General features: G+C 38.5%; 1 protein-coding gene across 1 annotated transcript in view; it reads right to left on the bottom strand.

Moving 5' to 3' along the window:
• Positions 1-21,507, bottom strand: part of lrp1.L (LDL receptor related protein 1 L homeolog) — a 189,981-nt gene that overhangs the window by 45,603 nt on the left and 122,871 nt on the right. Inside the window, 21 exon segments of the mRNA XM_018247455.2 lie at positions 774-893; positions 1,091-1,219; positions 2,936-3,061; positions 3,473-3,665; positions 3,920-4,124; positions 5,061-5,250; positions 5,699-6,070; positions 9,756-9,880; positions 10,752-10,903; positions 11,462-11,588; positions 11,720-11,849; positions 13,571-13,705; positions 14,051-14,182; positions 14,986-15,111; positions 15,428-15,568; positions 16,322-16,471; positions 17,086-17,180; positions 19,009-19,183; positions 20,371-20,598; positions 21,202-21,333; positions 21,439-21,507. The exon segment at positions 21,439-21,507 is cut by the window's right edge and continues 176 nt beyond it. Of these exon segments, the coding sequence (XP_018102944.1) occupies positions 774-893; positions 1,091-1,219; positions 2,936-3,061; positions 3,473-3,665; positions 3,920-4,124; positions 5,061-5,250; positions 5,699-6,070; positions 9,756-9,880; positions 10,752-10,903; positions 11,462-11,588; positions 11,720-11,849; positions 13,571-13,705; positions 14,051-14,182; positions 14,986-15,111; positions 15,428-15,568; positions 16,322-16,471; positions 17,086-17,180; positions 19,009-19,183; positions 20,371-20,598; positions 21,202-21,333; positions 21,439-21,507 (3,252 nt within the window).

Raw genomic sequence — 21,507 nt, 5'->3', positions numbered from 1 at the left:
CATCTCCCATAGGCTCCCTTTTAATCAAATTAAAATTTTAAATAATGATTTCCTTTTTCTTTATAATGAAACAGAGCCTTGTACTTGATCCCAACTAAGATAGAATTAATCCTTGGAGGCAAAACAGACCTATTGGTTTTTTTAAAATGTTTAAATGATTCTTTAGTAGACTTAGGGTATGGAGTTCCAAACTCCATACAGATGCCCCCCTACTAACTGTTCCATGACCAAATGATATTTTTCATTTCAGTTAGAGGATCATTATACAAAAATGACAGGAGTCTTCTCAATCAACTATGGCATAATTATTTGAAAATATTTTTTGCTTTAAACTGTTTTTTGGATGAAGCACTCTTCTTGTGTGACACTGATAATGAAAATCCTAATTTACTGCCCCACAGTTATGCCACTCATTTGGTTTTGATGAATGCGGTGGGTGAAAATGCCAAGGATCAGCAGAGGGGTCACGTACAACTAATAGTAATAGGAGACTCCACTAGTCACACTTTTGTCTAAATATTTACTGGTATATGTTTTCAGAAGACAATTATAGGCCAGAGGCCTGTGATCCACAGCAAAATCTCAAGTGCCATAGTAATAGTTATTCAAGAGGAACATATTGGGGTAGAATGGATTGCTTGTAAGCTGTAGTGCTAGCTAGAAAGAGGTGTGAACTGATCGGCTTTTCAGTTTTAAATACAAAATACATCTTGTTACAATGTACTATAGCAACAGCGAGTGAGCTTACCATCAACAGGACTACAAAGACTTACTTTTACAGGCAATCTCATCAGAGTTGTCACCACAATCGTCCATCTCATTGCACCAGAGGGAACTGGAGATGCAGCGTCCATTCATGCAGTTCCTGAAACCTTTTCTGCAGTGGCGACTTCCTGTGGATGGAGAAAAGAATGCCAAGGATGTATATCTCTAACTGACATTTCACGTAATACATACATTGTATAACCAGATGTAACAAATCTGAAGAAGTGTCACCTTGGTCTGATCACAAGTGTGCATGACAACACATATACTAAAAATCACAATGTACTTTGGATAAGTTGAAATAAGACATATATAAGTATCTTACTGCAGTAGGACAGCTTCTCATCAGCCTTGTCCTTGCAATGGGGCACCCCGTCACATGTCATGCTGTAGTTAATGCAGTCTCCATTTCCACATTCAAATTCATCATACATATTGCAATTAGAATTAGGAGCTGGAAGCAAATATATATCAGTTAAGTGAGTGAACCTTCAAAACCGTCAGAAAATATAAATATTAATACTAATAACAATAGTAATCATTTTTTTGTCTCATATATTTGAATTGCATGTTTGGAGACAATTTTAATAGCATTTTTCTTGTTTTCTTGAAATTAATTTCTAAAAACAGGTTGAGCAAAAAATACTAAAATGTGTTAATTTGTATCAAAGTAGATATTCGAGTATTCTGTTGCATTTACAGATCCTGCCTGAACACATTATATACTATATGGCAAAAAGTATTGAAACTTTCCATAGCGATACAGGTGCCACTACATTATACAGTCATATTCTTGTTAATTCTGAACCATTTTTGTAGCAACATTATTATAGGCCCCTTTAGGTTTTAGCATGATAATAACTTTGGGCAGACAGCAAGGTCCATTCAGAATTGGGTTGCAGAGATCGGAAGTTCTTAACTGGTCTGTAGAAAGCCCTGACATCAAGCCTACTGACCATCTGTAGGATGGATTGGAACTCTGATGTTCTCCTGGCCTGATCGGCCAACATCATTGTCCAACCTTTTATGTATGAAAGGAATCAAATCTCAGCAACACCGTTCCAAAATCCAGTGGACTCTTCCTAGAAAAGCTGAGGGCAGAGGCTGTTTTACCAGCAAAGAGGACCAACTTCACATGAATCCCCTTAGTTTTGTAATAAGATGTTGGAGAGACAGGTGTCCACATACTTTTGGCCATATAATGTAATATGTAATGTAGGGATGTGAAAATCTTAGACACCCTTACACTTTACAGACAGGCACATCCCTAGTAATATGGACACCTTAGTGGGTCCTTATGGGGACCTTGTGCTTATGTAACCCCTGCAGTTCACACAGTGTACTCTAGAGGCACTGTGCCAGAGTATAAAAGGTTTAGGAACCATGTGCTCTGGGTCCATTGCTTTAGCCCAACCAAGCAGGCTGGAAGGGAATGGGTAGTGCTGACCCTAGGCGCCTTGGCCCTAGTAATTAGACAGCTATACTCGTTTTATAGATCGCTCTAGGAGTGATAGAGAGGTTATTTAGTTGAGCAGCTCAAGGCTCGGCCGAGGAGATTAGAGGGATTAAGATCCCAGGGTATTACTGACCCAGAGTAAGGAACCAAGTGTTGAGATAGGGATGTCAGGAGTTCCCCTAGTCTGCCACTGTAAGATATCCTGAAAACTGGGCAATACCCATCGCATGCTGTCAACTTACTCTCTGCTGTATATTCCCTAGCCTGTGGGGATTCAGCCTATAAGTGCTGTGAGTATATGCTTCCTTTATGCTGCTGTGTATGTTCTATACTCCATTGTGGATCAATGTGCTAAATGATCTCTGTGCTATTGTTCAATAAATACTGTTCTTTGTTTAACTGTTAAAGAACTACTGGCACCCATCATTGTGCTATCGCATCAGGTTACAGTTACACTACACCCTTGCCTCCACCCCGCTGCGAGGGCTTACCCCTGAGAAAGAGAGCTCATCGGTGGTCTCAGCCCACCAAGGAAAGTAGCTAAACTGTCCTAGCACAAGTCAGTTTACTATAGCGCTACAGTAATGTAATGTATAAAGAGATGCACATGCTGTTTTTATGCATTACTAAAGCAATTCTGTTTGCAGTCAATATATTTAACTGACCATTACCAGGGTAAACCTTCTTACACCTTTTATATTTGTATATACTTACATTTGCACGTGAAATCTTCCTGAATAATTCTATCTCCCCTACATGTACAGTTCACTCTACCCTCAGGAGTTAGAACACAAATATCCTGGCAGCCTCCATTGTTGGTTTGACAGGGGGATAATTCACCTTTGGAGGGAAAAAAATGACCAAGTGAGATATGAATACATCTAGTTTCAACTGTTCAAGAAACTACATTGTCTACTTTTGTTTCCAAAACAAAATAGAAAGCAGTTAGTAGGATTTTAAAGGACACACACAAAGAGTTCTAAGGAGCACACTGATAAGTTGTGGTTGAAGAACCCTTTACATGAAATAATAACAGGAGATGTCACTAAAATACCAACTAATTTCCTTCACTTCCGTTTTCGTAAAGCACTAGGAGTACAGGTGGCAAAGTATAAAACTGCTACATCAGCTAGAAGTGCAAGCTTGTACAATGGAAGACCAGACCTGATTTTATGGATTCTGGATTTCTACCTACCTATTGATCCCAGTGACAACTGCCTATTTAATTAACACTAGTAAATTGTTACTCACAGCTGTTAGTATCGTTGGCTACAGCGATGATGCCCATGGGTTGCTGCGGGATGTCACCTCTCAGAATTTTCAGATCTGCGCCTATGTATTTGTTGGCTCGGTGCACTGCCCTGCGCACCCAGTCTGTCCAGAAAATATATTCCCCGTAGACTGCCAGACCGAAGGGATGAACTGGATCAGTTTTTAAAATTGACTGGGTTATGGGAAGAAGAAGATCAGATATGAGATATATATGAATGTAGAAGGTGCCCTCTGAGCAACATCCTAACACAAAACACACACTCTGATGTCACTTATGTTGAAATGGAATATAGACTGGATACATGTACAGCACTTTTGGGAAACTCTAAATTGAGGAGGTCCCAGACAATGCATTAATCATAACACAATTTCCCGTACCCACTGACAGCCTTCAGCTGTAGAGATCACTCTAAATAGTTTACTTACATATCGTTTTGTCCCATCATACTCGCATCGCTCAATCTTGTCCAAGGTGGCATCAGAGAAGTAGAGCTTTTCAGCCTTATGATCAATGGCAAGTCCATTGGGGGTACGAATGTCTTTATCAATAATAATCAGCACGTTTCCCCCAGCGAGGGTGGCTCTCATAATACTAGGGTGCTGTTCATTCCAGTTGGTCCAAAACATAAGGCTAAGTAGAAAAAGTGTGATGAAGTCAGTAAATAAAGTTATTTCTGGGGAAGAGCCCCTTAAAGTTCTGTAACTCTGTGTTCCTGAAAATGGCAACGCTGATCAATTGCACAGAAATCATTTCAATCATTCAAATTCTGTGACCAGAATTCTGTGACTTTGAAGTCTCTACTTAATTTAAAAAGGGCCTTTAATTATAATTGTATAGTTATAACTGCAACTGCTTAATAAACCATATATGGTAGTCAATGCATTGGCACCCCCTTTTCATAATTACTTCACTAAAATGAAGTCTCAGCTGTTAAATAGATTAAATATTTGTTCAAGGAGCTACATTTTTTAAAATATCTGTTGCGCAATAGAATCTATAGGTGTAGTAATAGCTAAAATGAAAATGGATGTAAAAGGAAAAAGGTACAAAGTTTGCTACAGATCTATACACCTACTGCAACCAATCAGCAGGTAGAATATACAGGTCACCTGTTTAAAAGCAAACATCTTACTGGTTGCTATAGGTTACTGCACCTTGGATAACTTTGTGCCTTTATCGGTGTACGTGCCTAGTGAAACACCTACCTGCACTTCCCTATAGACATGAACTGGTTGCGCCTTACTTAATGCATCACGTGCACTGTGCAGTGCATTCACAAAAACGGTACTTGCCCCCACTATAAATAATATTCACTGCACATATATTTGTCCTCAACCGATCTTAGGTAATAGGTCTTCAAATGAGGGCCGTGCAAGTGGATTCCCATGACTTGCCTTAAGCTACTCCTTACATGATGGTACCAATAGATATATAACAACAAAAAGACTTATTTAAATTAGAAAATTACAGATCCGCACATATATGAAAATATAAATAACAGGATTCCTGGTTTTCATAACCACACAATTCATTCCAAGGAGGAAACAAATGGAAGATGACTCTTACTTTTGGCATTCATCCAAAACAAAGGCACGTGGGTGATCATCTCCAGACATTGTAACAACAGTGTCTCTGTCAAAGGCCCCCAAACGGCTTTGGTCAACAGTGTGTCTGGTGATGGTTGAGGTGGTATAACTAGTCCAGTACAAGGTATCCCATGCACGATGATATGCTAACCCTTCCACCGATCCCACATCTGTCAAACAAGTAGAAGAAATGTAGCTTACTATTGCTCTATATTATCTAAAGACCCAATGACCATGTTCCTCAATACTTTAATTACAATGGGACCCTCAAAAGTTTATACCTTTTATTCACAATAAATTATAATGTCAAACTGTACTGCTTTTCAGATACAAGCATGAGTGGCAACTATAGTTTAAGGATTTCCATACTTTAATTTGCCAACACAATCATACAGATCACTTAACTTGTACCAAAGAAGAAGACAAATGTAATCTAGATTTTTGTGACCACATGTGAAAACTACTGGTCTTGCTTATATTTTCTTTGTAACAAAGTTACAACTAGTTATCTAGAACAGATTATCTTACAAGATAATATGCTTAACATCTGACTTCCTACTTTTTCCACAAAATAAATTCCAATTACTCTTTAAAATAGTACCCGAGACCACATCTTACTTTCCACCACAGTCCTGCGCCCAGTGCCATCGTGGTTAATTTGCTGGATGTTTCCAAAGTGGATGTCACTGTAGAAAATGCGTATCCCTCCTTGACTGCTATCTCGGTAGTGAAATGTGAGCGCAATGACATTCTTCATGTGCTCATGGTCCTCAAAAGGCTTCACAGGCGCATTGAGACTACTCTCATCAGACAGATGGATACTTTTTAAGATGGTTCGCTCAGAGTATAATAGGTAGCCATCATAGTTTCGACAGTTTAATCCATTTTCAGCAAGCATTCCATGAGCACAGGCACAAGTACGATTGTTATTGCCCCGGTACAAGCATAACTGCTGGCAGCCTCCATTGTTTACAGCACAGACATTGGTTCCTGTAAAATACAAAAGCAAACTGAGCAACACAAACACAATTTTTCTCTCTAAGACCTTTTGGCCTTTAGCAGTGTGCAGAACAACTCCCCTAATCAACCCCTGTTGTCTGACATAGAGGTAAGAGGTAATCCACCTTGAACCCACACCATGTGCCACAGGTCTAAGCTACAACAGTAGAATAAAACACTTGAAGCACTAAGGATAATTTTTCCCATGTGATCAATGGTACAAGCAAGTTGGAAAAATTAGAAGAGTTCCCACAAGCAATACAATGGGAATGAACAATTAATGGAAAGAGTTCAAAATAAATTACATGGGGGGAGGGGTATTTCTATGACCCAAATCTTCTCTCTCGCTCTCTTTTATATGTGTATATCTATTGTGCAAATACTAGTATTAGTATAGCATACGGTTCTCGTGTTGAGGAAAGGAATGGTTAATAAACGGACCTCCTTCAATATAAGAAGAACAGAAAATGTTCTGGAAGAGAGTCCCTGTAAGGATGAATGCTAGATTAAGTAGATATATGAAGGTTACAGCACTCTACATTTCTTTGGGTAATTCACATTTTCCAAATATATACTGTGTAAGCTCATAAGGAGTGAGCTGATACTATCTGGTATGGCTCATAGCCCAAATAATCCTATTACAATGCTCTCAAGAGCAATACTTGATGGAATGCATTCAGGAAAATGTAAAAAAGAGAGAGAGAGAGAGAGAGAGAGAGAGAGAGAGAGAGAGAGAGAGAGAGAGAGAGAGAGAGAGAGAGAGAGAGAGAGAGAGAGAGAGAGAGAGAGAGAGAGAGAGAGAGAGAGAGAGAGAGAGAGAGAGAGAGAGAGAGAGAGAGAGAGAGAGAGAGAGAGAGAATATATAGTCAACTACAAGAGATCCTCTGCACTCAACCCATTATCAATATATTTAAGACTGTCTTAAATATATTGATAATGGGTTGAGTGCAGAGGATCTCTTGTAGTTGACTATATGTATTTTGTGGTCACACCCTCATTGCACCCCTGCTTAATGGTTTTAAAAAATAGTGGTGAGCACAACTTTCCCTTGTTTGTTATAGTTGTACAGGAGCAGTGACCAGCTCCATGTTGTAGCTCCCACCCTTCCCAGCTATAGTCAGGTGATCCCACTGGTGTTTAATAAAAGGGCAGCCAAGTTTGGGAGTTTTACTTTGAAAGCAGCTAGTAAGTTGCAGGTAAAACTTAGTCCCTTTGTAAAATGTATAATTAAGCAATAGAATTTTTAATGAATCAGATGAAAATTAAGCGTAGGACTGGCCAGATATGGGATGACTTTGACGTAGTTGGCCAGCTTAAATATATTGCAATATATGGACAAACAATCCCTGTGTTGTTTAAAAGGTAAGGCATTTTTTAGTAGCAGTATGCACAAAATGTCTGTCTTAAATATATTGATAATGGGTTGAGTGCAGAGGATCTCTTGTAGTTGACTATATGTATTTTGTGGTCACACCCTCATTGCACCCCCGCTTAATGGTTTTAAAAAATAGTGGTGAGCACAACTTTCCCTTGTTTGTTATATATATACACACACACACACACACACACACACACACACACACACACACACTAGTGCACTCACCCCTACAAAAAGGCAAAAAAGCCCAGGTGCTGCCGTTAAAAAGTAACATTAGCATAAAATATATGGTAAAGGTTTTTCAGGCATGTCCCGATAAGGTTTGGCCAGCTAAAGGATGAGCCTGTTTTACAGTTTGAAGGAGGAGAATGTCCATTGGTAGTTCAGTGTTTTGCCATTGGGTGGCAGGATTCCCTAGTAAAAAGAAAGCCCACATGTTCTTGGCCTCTTTTATCCCCATTTGCTGGAGTGTTGAAGGGCCTGGGATGGAGAAAAGTTCCAGTAGGTTATGCAAGTGCAAGGGTAGATTTGTAATAGCTCACTGTAGGAGTGAGGGGCAGGATCAGGGTACATTGCCGCCAGTATAAGAACTCAAGCAGTTGGGCTCAGGGATAGGAGATTCATCTAGCAAGGGACCACAGTGCTGGGTATTACTAGCTTTGGGGTGGTATGAACAATACAGCTGAAATTTTGTGAACAACAACTGAGGTAAGAAAGTACTTGGAACATATACTATCTGAATCAGCACCCACTGGGAAATTGTGATCAATAAAGAGTTTCTTTTTAGCAATCATTGGTGCCCAAGTTATTTGAAAGATCTGAATTGTGGTTGGATACAGTGTGGTTAACCTTTCCTCCAACAGTAAATCAAGGGCCCATATGAGAGAAGAATCGCATGTAATACGTGTAATAAGCTGCTAGCTATTAAGACCTATTGGGCTGGATCTAATGTATACCAGCTGGGATAATAAAGATCTTTATTTTTAAAAATTAAGTGGCCACTTGATCCACTACTATTTTTTTCTTGATAACTTTCCTTCAAAACTGAAGCCTTTGGATGAGATTTCACTAGTTTCTTTAAGACAGGGATTCCCAACCAGTGGCCTGCAACATGTTGCTCTTCAACCTCTTGGATGTTGCTCTCAGTGGCCTCAAAGCAGGTGCTTATTTTTTAATTCCTGGCTTGGAGGCAAGTTTTGGTTGCAAAATAAAAATTAAAAACAAAAAGCAGCTGTACTGCCAAACAGAGCTGTAAGCTGCCAGTCCACATAGGGGCTATCAAATAGCCAATCACAGCCCATAGTTGGCACCCCCAGGAACATTTTTCTGCTTGTGTTGCTCCCATACTCTGAATCGGACTGTGGCTCATGGGTGAAAAAGTCTGGGGACCTTAAGGTATGGCCGCTTATGGCTAAATGCATAACATTCAGACAATACCACGACACATACATGCATTCCAGTATTTATTATTTTAGAGATTAAAGAAAAGCAATGCAAATACAAAGCTATCTTATGAAAGGGTTAATAGCCACCTTTGGAATGTGCACTCACTTGCCATTTAGCACAGCCAATATGAAAATCACTGGTGATGGATGAATATAGACAGAAGCCAGAAGAAGAAAGGTAGCCAATTCTGCCTAGCCAAAGAGTTTTTTTCCATATAGCACTGTACCACAGTTCAGTTCCATCACTGATAATTCTTATAGAAACTGAGCCAGAAGTTTGTTGGACATGCTTTAAACACACTGCAGCAACGTTTCTAAATGATTTGTGTGGACAGCCCATCCCCCCAATAATACTCTTTGAATGCAGAATTGCATTTCATGGAGATAACATATTTACTCCTTTCGCCTTAACTGCAACAGTCATATTTTGCATGTTTTACAGAGATCCTTGGTATTTTAGAGAGCAAGAGTCTTAAAAATGGCTAATGCCATTAGCTGATAGATGGACCCTTGGGGTAGTGAGCTCTAAAAACGGAATTGTGCAGGGGTAGTGACCAAAAGGCTTTATTATATGCACAATAATAGAAATTGCCTCACATGCCACTTTTCTGCATAAAATAGGACAGGGGATTATTGTACTTAAATATGTTTTTATATGGCCTTAGGCGTGCACCCACAACCCTCCTTTTTTGCACTTTTCTGCATACCCCAGAATCTCTATGCCTTTCTTTAAGAATAAGATAACTACAGTATATTTTGCTTTATAGAAGAGCTGTATGAACATGTACTGTGACAAGTGGCACTGTAAAAATGGTAAATGCAAGGACATTCTGACACTGTTAACACTACATACCCTTCTGGCGGTCTTTGTTGAACACCTTGATATCTTTCAGTTGTACCCCAATACCAGTTCTCAGGGACACAGAGTCTGTAGCATTGTCCTTGTTCCCTCGTTTGATGGATCCATTGGCATGAGTTCTGTAAGTGAGACACACAAGTGGAAGATTAAAAAGCGCATTTTGCCTAAGATTTGCCCTGTATAAAAGAACAAAGAATTGCAAATATAGGCCCTACAATGAATCTATGTGAAGCCAAAATTTTACATTATGGAAAATTACAGGCTAATGCTACCTCTAAAATATCATTAGAGCAGGTGTCCAGAAGGTAGATCGGGATGTACCAGTAGACCTTTAGCTGGTGATCAGTAGATCTCAAGACACAGCCAACAGCTTGTCTAAATCACCCTTCTGTTTCATGCTTTTCATTCAGATATTAATTATGTTATGGTCACATAAGAAATAGTGGTTTGTTAAATATAAGTCCAAATAAGCAAATCAGGCGGCACTGGATAGGTTTGAGGGGGTTTATTGCAATGCTGGTGGCTGTGCATACGGAGCTAATTGTAGGGACACGGTGTGGTACGGCGAGTCTTGAGCTGTCACAATTCTATTGACTTTGTAAAATATAGCAATACACATTCTCATAAATCAGTATTTCAGTAATCTTCCACGTAACATAATTCTAACTATGTTTTTATGGATGTAGATCAGAACTAAAAGTAGACGTCACATTCTTGCATTAGAGGCTCGTTTTCAGCCTACACGTCTAGTGCTCCCATACAATATTCCCCCACGCATTACTGTTACCTACAACTACGCAAATTCACAAATTATTGACTCTTTACTTATAGTTACTGTTGATAGAATTTTCCATTTTAACAGGGTGTATTATAACCAGGAGCACCCTGGAGCATTGTGTAGAGTGGCTTAAAAGTAATTGAATGCAATATAAATGTCGTAATCAGGAAATGCATTTGAAATCACTTGGGGCAAGATGTGTGAAGTCTCACCTGTCACTCCAGTAAATGTAATCTCCAAAGACAGAGACTGAGAACATATCCATGTTATTGTTGGACAGCACCACCTCTCTGTTCTTTCCAGTCTCCAAGTCAATCCTCTCAATTTTATCAGTGCGAGCATCACACCAGTACAGCTTGCCTTCCTGTACAGAGAACAAAAGGATACTGGATACTGCTAACACAATTATGTAATAATACAGAAATGAGATGTGCTTGTTGCTAATGACCTTTTAAAGTAGAAGTAAAGTTATTTGGGGTGCCAAAGTTAGGCATGCCCCCAGTGATTAGAATCACTTACCTAAATCCCTGCTTCTGTTAGCAAAAAACTGCACTGAACTGGGGGTACTTCTGACAGTACAGGACAAAGTGATCTTCCTGCTTCTTTCTTCTTCTTCTGAGTGCGCATGCACAGTACAGTGAAAAGCCAATCGTTAAGCAAAAAAAACCAAAACGTTTTCACTCTACTGTGCATGTGTTGACCCGGGCAACAGAAGAAAGAAGAAGCAGGCAGCTTGGTACTCAAGCAGAAGTACCCAGGTCAGTGCAATTCTCTGTTAATCCCTGGCCCAAGGTTCCAGGCAAGTGATCATAATCACTGAATAACTGGCGGAGAGGAAGGTGTTCTAATATATATGGATTGATCTGGAATGGGCCATTTGAGGTTTTACAGCTAGTGTTCTATATAATGAGATTTCTCCTACCTCATAATCTATGGAGACTCCATTGGGCCAGCTGATGCTAGTTTGCACGATGATTGACCGTTCACTGCCATCTAAGCGAGATCTCTCAATGCGAGGGTGCTGACCCCATTCCGTCCAAAACAGATACCTTTAAAAGAGAAGCCAATATATTAAAATACAAATCAAAACAAATAGACATGTTGATTAATGCTGGAATATATATGGCACAAAGCTTAAGTAAATGCATGTTTTTCTGGGTAATTCTTTCCAGTCCCTTACCCTTTCTCTGGATGAACTGTGATGGCACGTGGCTTGTCTAATCCTTGTGAGATCACCACGTAACGGAAAGAGCCATTCAGACGAGCCACCTCAATGACATCAAATCCTTGATCTGTCCAGTAGATGTTACCTGTAAAAGAAGGGGCATCAAAAATCATAACCATGGAATTCAGGTATCAACTCACTGTGTGGTTTTCAAAATGACAGCTTTTAAATCAAAGATTGTATGTTACATATATATGTTGAGAAAAATATTTATCTCCTTAGTGAGGAAGGGATAGTCACTATAACTGGTTAGTGTGATCAGCCTGTGGTGAGACCATTAATCATTAGGCAAGATTAAAGGTGGACATACATGTAAAGATACACTTGTTGGCACAGATGCCACACGAGCAGAACTTTCACTTGTATGTCCTCCTTGAGGTGGGTAATACTGAGCTGATCCATTCATTTAGCCCAAGGGACAATGATTGGATCACAATTGCTGGTGGTGTAGACCATCAGAACAAGGACGGCATCAACTCGATCCAATGGGAAGATCAAACCTGCCTGATCAATATCTGGCCAGACATTGGTCGGGTAGGCCCTTCATTTGGCACATTACATGGTACAATAAGCTGCCAACTTGGTCGACTTCTATATAGTCAGCATTAACCTGCTGGCTAAGCCTGCAGTAACTTCTCAGAAATGGTGCAATATAAAGCAAATAAAACATACACTCCACATTTTAACACTCACATAAAACAATGCAAGAAAAAAAAATTTGAGTATGTTGGCCCTATTATTGATCATCTTTAAAAAACGTTATTGTTGCTTAATTGAAAACAAAGGGTCAGACATCAAGATATAAACCAACCAAACCAAGATACAAGGTCCAGTATATTTAAATTCATTACCTTTATGATTCATAGTGATTATTAAAGGGCAAGATTAACCAAAAATATGGCAATACAAAAGTTGTCTTGACATTTTGCCATATGTAGCCATAAAGTTCCTAATCAACAGAAGCAAGAAAGCACTCAATCATTATTCTGGCCACTAGGGACCCTTGTTTTAAAAGGTATAAAGCCCCAAAAAAACTCTCACTGGTCAATTCATTTGTGAAAATATCCTCCTGGCTTTATTTATACAACTTCAATAACTTGAGATTTTATACAACTTAAGTTTCCACTGTGAGAATACATTACATGTTTACCTATTGCTATCTGCCTCATTTTATACTATTATTGCCCCCCTCAGATGCATCAATATTCAGCAGCACAAGGTGGTCTTTTAAGCTCTTCTATAAGGATCTATGGCTTCTACCCATGTACTGTTTTGCTACAGGTCGCTAGTATCACAGGTATATAGCTACATGAAATAGGTATATCTCCGTGTTTATGGCTTCTGTGACTTTTAATAACTGTGTATGCTTTATGTGCTTCAAGATTGGTATTTTAGACTGCAGGGTGTGTGGACAGCAATACGATTGATTTTTAATTTTACATTCAAACCCTGATTTTATGTTCCCTTATTTTGTTTTCCTGGATTTTACTTTTTGTTGTTATTTTTGTCCAAATACATCTCAAATTGAGCATTTCCCAGATTTTAAGCCAGTTTTCCAGAATTTCAATGCAGCATTTTCCTGTGTTATTAACCTCGATTTTATGTCCCCATTTTACATTTTCGCAGGATTTTATGTTTCCCCCTGGTCCTCTGGAAAACGTAAAGTCAGGAATTGACTGTACTTCCATTTTACCCAAACTTTGTCTTTCTATACAATTTATATAGTCAGTTTATTTGGCAAATTGGAAACAGAATTGTGACAGTTGGTCAGTTTACAGCATTTTTTTAAACTCATTATTAACCTACCTGCAATCCAATCCACAGCAATGCCTTCCACTCGCCCAATTCCATTTGTAAGCACATCTTCCCGCCAGGTCTGGTCTCTCTTGGCTCGACTGATGGTGCTGAGGCCCATATCCACCCAGTAAATTGTGTCATTATCTAAAACAATTTATTAAGGAATTATAGTTAATTATAAGAAACAAAAAAGAAGAACTGAAAAAATGTTATTTACAATTACAGGAACCCCAGTACGAATAGAGCTTATATTCTAGCACTATTGACATACCAGCACTGCGAAAAAAGTTGGCGCTATATAAATACATGTTAATAAATACAAGCCCTCTTTAAAATTAATGTACCATATAGCATAAATTATACAATCCTTAAACATGTAAACAAGATCAACATTCAGCTACAAGACAACTCTTGCACCATATTACTTTACATTTAAAATTAATTTGAAGAGAACATGAAACCAGAACAGTAGTTGGGGATCATTCCTACCTGCATGGAAGTCCATCCCAACTGCCAAGGAAGTACCAGAAACAGGAACCAAAGCATCAGATTTATCATTGGGATCCAAAGGTATTCCACGTATCCCTTCATGAACAGAGTACAGCAGAAAAGAGCCAACCCCTGAGAGAACACAAGCACAGCAATACAATTTCTTTAGAGGTGTATACACTTACAGTAAGACGATTACTAGGCAATTAGACAACTTCTTATCCACTGCTGCACTCAGGGCTTTGTAAATATCAGCTTCAAAACTATCCCTATAGCACAGGTATTTGTAAAACAGCATCTGTGTTCTAATAAATATGGCCTACCCTTACAGCTTATCAATGTCCTACTACTTTATAATTCAAAAAATGTGGTAATTCAGGTAGTAAATGCATTGACACATTGGTAGATCTTTTGCACATCTTCAAACTGGAAAAACAGTATGATTCTATGAGTGAGTTTATGCAAGCTGTCTGGAAAAGTTCTGGCTTACCACCAAATCAAGGGGTGGTGGGATGAATGACATAGCAATCAATACTTTCCTTTTAAACATTCCTGCTATACTGGTGCAAAAGGAATTTCTGACCCTATGATACCAGGGATAACTTTTTAAGGTCAACATATTTTGCTCTTTGTTAATGCATTATCTACTGATCAGGGCCATCTGATCCTATTTTTATTCTGTAAACTTTATTGGTTTAATTATTTAGAATTTATTCTAAATTAATGTAAAGCACTGCATTGATATATAGCTGGCACTATACAAGGTTTACCTCTGAGCAATGACATGCCATTTTGACATATAGAACAACAGTTCTTCAGATTCTAGAAGACGTCGCAAATGCCTATGCCCCCAAAGAGCACAGTCATCTGGAACACAACTGAACATCTGCAAAACTTTTACAGTAAAAACACAGCATTAAAATGTCATTATCTACCTTCACATGTCTTTTGGCCACTTTTCAAGCTGTACCCGGCAGTGCACATGCAGGACCTTGTGGTCTCAGAGGTTGGTAGACAAAGCTGAGAACATTCTCCATTGTTCACCGAGCAGTTGTTACTTCCTAAACAAATTAAAAAGAATGGATGAAATTTAAAATACATGTCCATGGTCCGGCAAATTTTTTCCCAGATAATATGGTTTTATTCCTGTTACTGTTCGTGGCCTATTTAGATTACAGAAATGCTGGCCATAGGTAGCAGAAGGGTAGACCTCTGGCAGCATCTTCCTTTCCCCAAAACAATATAAATAAGTGCACAATAATGTAAAGAACCCAACAACCCTGGTAAAGCCATCTATATATTCACCATTAGGCTAATACACTGAACATAAAAACCCTTCTATATCGGCAGCTATATTTGTATGTTCCTATCACTCACCAGTTTGTATCGTTTCATCATAAACCTTCATGTGCATCACCTGGTTGGTGCTCTGGCGCAGGACCCTTGGGTCTGAGCCATCTTTCTTATTACAGGTGCCCATCTTATCAGAGGCATGGTCAGCCCACCACAGCTTGTTTCCTACAATGTAGAAAATCAGTAAAGTCAGAAGTAACACAGAGACTGAAGTTTATGAAGTTTGTAAAGTTTGTCTACTTAGTAATTGAGATATTTAAGCCATTTGAGGCAAAATTTTACTCTTTGGGGCTGCTGTACCAAATTCTTTGACTTACTGAATATGCAGAATGTTTGCCAGTAAGAGGCTTCTCTGTGTATTCAGCAGCACCACCATCTTATCAATATGATGATAGCAGAAAACATCTAGCTGAAATGTGATGGCTGATTTCAGCACTACTGCGGGCAGTAGCCTCCTTTTTTCCCCGCATTGAATTAGTTAAGCGCAAACAGACTTTGCTGGATTTTGGCTCAAGATGCAGAAACTACCGTGGTTCTTCGTAGAAATCCTCCAAGTCTGTTTACACTGAGCCGATTCAATGCAGAAAAGAGAGGAGGCTACTGCCCACGGTATGGTTGAAATCAGCCAGTGGATTTCAGATTTTGCCACTGGTGTGGCCCTAGCATCAAAAGCCAAGATTCACGGGTTTTCAACCACTTATTTGAGAGCCCCGAATACAGGTTGATGTTTACCATTGGTTTTGAAGGAAACTAAAACAACCATTGGCCCATGGATGGGTTCCCAGAATAAATGTTTTCTGATTTTATGGCTACATTTACCAAACTACTAACAGCCATTAAGATTATTTTAACATTCCACTGAGATACACATTAAACAACATATTACATTTTGAAAAGTTAACTTCTCTTATTCCTTACCCATGATAGCTAATGCAGTTGCTTTTCCCAGATACGCCTTCATTGTACCAATGACTTCCAGCCCTGTCCCATTTAGATTACATCTGTTAATAGTGCTGGCGCCGGAACTAATCCAGTACAGTTTGCTGTCAATAAAGTCAATGGATAATCCTGCAGGACAAAACGCAAAATGTTAAACTAATGATGATAAAACATTATCATGGTATTGGATCCTATATCCAGAAAGCTCAGAATTACTAGAAGGTCATCTCCCATAGAGCCCAGTGTAATCAAATAACTAAAAATGTTTGAAATGATTCCTTTTTATCTTTAATAATAAAACAGTACCTTCTACTTGATGCCATCTAAGATACAATAAATCCTTACTGGTGGCAGAACAATGCTATTGGGTTTTAATTAATATTTAAATTATATTTTTAGCAGACAAATATGGAGATTCAGATTACAGAAAGACCCCTTATTCGGAAATCTTCTCTCTTCTCTTATCCCGAGCATTCTGTATAACAGGTTCCATACCTGTATAGATCAAGACTTCAATGCAAGAGAACTTCTTTTTAAGTCACATAAATAATTAGGTTGTGAAACAATACAGTATGTCTAAAAGTAAAGATATGCACTAATGGAAAATGATAATTAAATACGTGATATTACGATAATAAAATGTTATGATAAGCTTTAATGTTACCACTTATTGTACATGCATTGTTTCGGCAAAAGGATTCAAGGTTTGAATGTGAAGAATATGACTAATGGGAGGCTCTTACCAACTGGTCCTTTCTGATTGGTGAACAGGACTTTATGATCGGAGCCATCCATGTTGGCAATGCTAATATTATCACCATCTGTCCAGTAGAGCTTTCTGAAAGAATTTAAGCGAAGGTTAAGGTACATGAAAACTAACTTATAGCTTACAAAACATAATTTCAACACACTCATTGAAACTACTTACAAAGAGAAAAACCGAGGCAACAAGGGGGCATCAAACAAAAATTTTATTTTAGTGGAAACACCAACTAGAGTTTGCATGAACAACGGAGACTGTAGCAATGATTTCAAGAGCATGTCAGTACAACAGAACAAGGGTAATAAATAAATCATTCTAAAATAAAGACCAACCAATGCCTAACCTTTAAACTTATTTAGGGAATGGCTGTCTTATAGCATCTTCATGTTTCATTGCCATTTACCAAAAGTAATATGCCTTGGAAAATGTTAATGTAGACCGCAGCAACCGTTTGGCCACCAAACATTCGGCATTCAGTGCAGGCTATATCGACATTATGGAAAGTACGTTTCATAAGATTCTGCTGGGACCATCCAAGCTTATTTTTCCTTCCCATTAGAGAGGACCAAAGCCAGAGCCAGGGGAAAACTGGCAACCTACATTAGACAGTCTTAATTATTAGACCAAGACAATTACTAGATCATGGGACTGGGCACAATTTAAGCAGTGTTTCAGCATAACTGCTTAAGATCTTTAGGATAAAGGATTCTTTTTCAAATATGGTTATACAGTCTACACATGCCTACTACTAAAACAAATGGTTACAATTTCCAGCCCTCCAGCTATTAAAAAGCTATTAGCATGACCTGTCTCCTTTCTAAGGAATATACAATTATTCGTGGAAAGATTGGGAAGTGGACAAAAATTTGCACTTGACTATTTATAGTCAAGTGCAAAGTATATATATTTATACATACATTTGGGATTTCAGCAAAAGAACCAGCTTCATAATGAAAACCTGTTTCTGCAGCAACTAAATCTAGAGAGAATTACTGTATGCCCAGTCAGCTTTGTGACAGAATTACTGGTAAATAATGAAATGGTAGCTTTAGAATAATTAAGGAGCTCAGTTTAATTTATTTTGAGTTCATAAGTATGAGTTCAGCTGGTTCTTTGGAAATACTGCACATTAGTCAAGCCATCCAGACTGCCATCATTAAAATAGCAATTAGGATAAAGCAGAAACCTTTAACCTGAATGACACAAGGTAAACGTATTTTGCAAGGAAAGGCAGCGAGTTCTTGGATTCATTCTAGTAACTCCGTGACATTATCACCATTTCTGATAAACCATTTCCACACATTTAACTTTCACCCCCACACAGATGGCTCTGCTTATTTCCATATTACTGGAAATTGCAGCAGTCCTCCCCCGCAAGAAGACCCAGCCAAAGCCAAGGTCGCAAGTAAAGCCAAACAAAGTCATGAAGGATTACGATTCAGGAAAGTGTCCCATATTTCAGAACTATCAGCCCCAGTGGACTTGAGAAAAAAAATCAACTTCTAATTTATCTGTAAACTTTTGTCACTATTCTATAAGGCTTGTAAAATATAAGGTAATGAAATGGGCACTCAAATAAACCCCTACAGCATGTGTCCAATCCAGCAATCATTTAAAGCATTATTATCTTTAAAATGAAAGACAGATTATAGACTCATCTCCGTTACTGAAGGAGCTTTCTTACAATATAACAAATTATTATATGTATAAATCCATAAAACTATACATTTGAAAAAAATGTCAAATTTATTTTGTCGTAAGAGTAAAGAATGTAGACATGGTGGGCACACAATCTATCACTGCGTTACAGGCCTTCTTCTTCTATGCCAACCAAGTCAATGCAAATATAAATAAATAAATAAAAAAAGGAGATGACAACACACAGTGCAATATAATCACTTACCCTTTTAGTGGATGAACTACCAGGCAGTGGGGTTTATCCAGCCCCTGGATGACAGCATTTTTAAATGATCCATCAAGCCTAGCCACATTGATTTGTTTTTTATTAGCATCATAACTTGTCCAATAGAGATTTCGAGACACCCAGTCCACCGCCAGTCCGTGGGCGTTCGGCAGATCTGTAAATAAGTCAAACAAAGGCAATTTGCTATAGCAAGCAACAGAACGTCATTATAGGGAAATAACTGGGAGGTTTTTCTTTTATTTTACAAAATACAGAATCCACCATAAAGATTTGACTGAACCCTGATTTGCATATGCAAATAAGCAAAATCACCCACATAATAGCAGTATATAATGGCTATAGTCTAACGTTAGACAACATAAATGACTTAGGTTCAGCTATGGCCAGGCACTCAGTATTTGCCCGAATTCGACTCCAGCAAAAATTTGGGATTTTGTCAAATCCTGAACAGAATCTGTCAGTGTGTCGCCAATGAAAATTTAAAAAAAAAATGAAAGCCCTTAGCCCATAGCAACAAGTCAGAAGTTTGCTTTTGTTTTCTAACTTGTAAGTGCATAGTCGGACTGGACCACCAGGATACCAGGAAAACTCCTGGTGGGCCCAGTTGGCCTCTTGCTTCTAACCATTTAGCCTATTTCATGGTCATTCCCTATTTCTTTTAGGGGAAAAAATGCTTAATAATTGAAGAATATAGGAAGTAGATATAAGAAGAATATAAGTAGATACAAGAAGAATATAGTAAGTAGATATAAAAGACTAGGAGAATAAAGAGGTTAAGGAAAGGAGGAATAATAGTTTAGAAAGTGGGCCCATAGTCTTCTGTAGTAATAGTTTTCTGGTGGGCCCCTGGTATCCCAGTCCGACACTATAAAAGTGACTGATAAAATATAATTGCTGATTGGCTGTTATGGGAAACATTATAAGTGTAATGTATCTCTAATATTACTAAACACAGCACCAAGTGGCATCTACAGGCATTCTATGTCAGTGTAGCCTCACTCACTCACTCACTGGCTCTGCTTTGCCTTCTAAAATCACTGAATATGCAAACTTGTCTTGCTAACATTCACAAATGGTGATACAGACCAAGGATGAGAAGAAAAGGAGAGTGCACCCAGAAAAAGATGGCCCAAAAGAAGTTTGGTTGGTTGATTTGGATAGAACATGTGGCTTCACATGCGGCCCTATGATAATTGCTTGTTCTGCTTCTTAAAAAAGTTGAGCAGCAATTCGATTTTTTAAACAGTTTGATAGTAGCCCTTATATGCACACATATACATCTAAAGAAACACATACATACACAAGCACATACAATGGGATTATCACTATTCCATTTATTACCTGCAGAAACAACAGTCTCCACTCCTGTGCCATTAATAAATGCTCTCTTTATAGTCTGTGTGCGCACATCAGACCAGTAGATGCGCTGTTCCAGAGCATCATAATCCACCACGGTGACATTGTCAATATCAGGGACGGTGAAGGAAATGATATAGTTGTAATATGGGTTGTCGATATCTACCCCTCTAATTTCCATCTGACGAGCGTAGAGCAGGAAATTTCTAAATTCTGAAAGGAACCACATGGGGGAGCGAGAGTACAGTCAGTTTATATAATGATATTAGCGATCCATGATAAGTAAGCAAAAATATGACGTAGTCGTAGATGTACAGTCACCTGTGCTATTAAACCATAAGATGAAGTAATTGTGATGCATACATGTTTAAAAGAAACATCTATAAACTACTGCTTATGTAGTAGCATTATAGCTTTCACTAATATATATTATGGGTCAGTTATGGACCCAAATCTGGTCTAAGAGCAGTTGCCCTAAATAAGTTTCACAGCTAAACATGGGCTCTATGGGGATCTATATAGCCCATTTGTCAAGTGATCTTTACACCAACAGACAATGGTATTCCTAACAAGTCCAATCAGAAATGGAAATAGAAACAAGAAAATTATACAGGCGGTTGTTGAGTTCTTATTTAATAGGCAGACCATGTTACATAGCACACTTCTTACTCAGTATAACTGTAAAATCAGTTTAGACAGATACTATATACATGTACATTAAAGCACTATTTGAATCTGTACAATTTAACACACTAAAGTACTAAAGCTACTGTTGGAATTCATTCCAAATGTATGAGAAGTGTTTAAGACACTTACCAAGGCAAGTCTTTTTGTCAGGGGACAGTTTCATGAGATGTGGACAGGCACAAGAGAAGGACTGATTGTATGTGATAAGGCACAAGTGGCTGCAGGGGCCCCTTCCATCATTTGCAGCGCAAGGATTAGGAGCTTAGGAAGAATCAAAATAAAAAGTGAAAATCGAAAGAAAACGTATGCATATACCCCCTTGCTTTGATTGTAACATTTATGTTTAACATTATGTTCTCTACGCACCTTGAGGTTGCCGAGAAGGATGATAGACTTGAAGATCAAATGGTTGCGTGTTGGTACGTTGCACTACTC

The sequence above is a fragment of the Xenopus laevis genome, chromosome 2L (assembly GCF_017654675.1).
Source record: "Xenopus laevis strain J_2021 chromosome 2L, Xenopus_laevis_v10.1, whole genome shotgun sequence".
Taxonomy (NCBI): Eukaryota; Metazoa; Chordata; class Amphibia; order Anura; family Pipidae; genus Xenopus; species Xenopus laevis.
The sequence above is the reverse complement of the archived record's forward strand: the minus strand, read 5'-3'. Positions and strand labels throughout refer to the sequence as shown.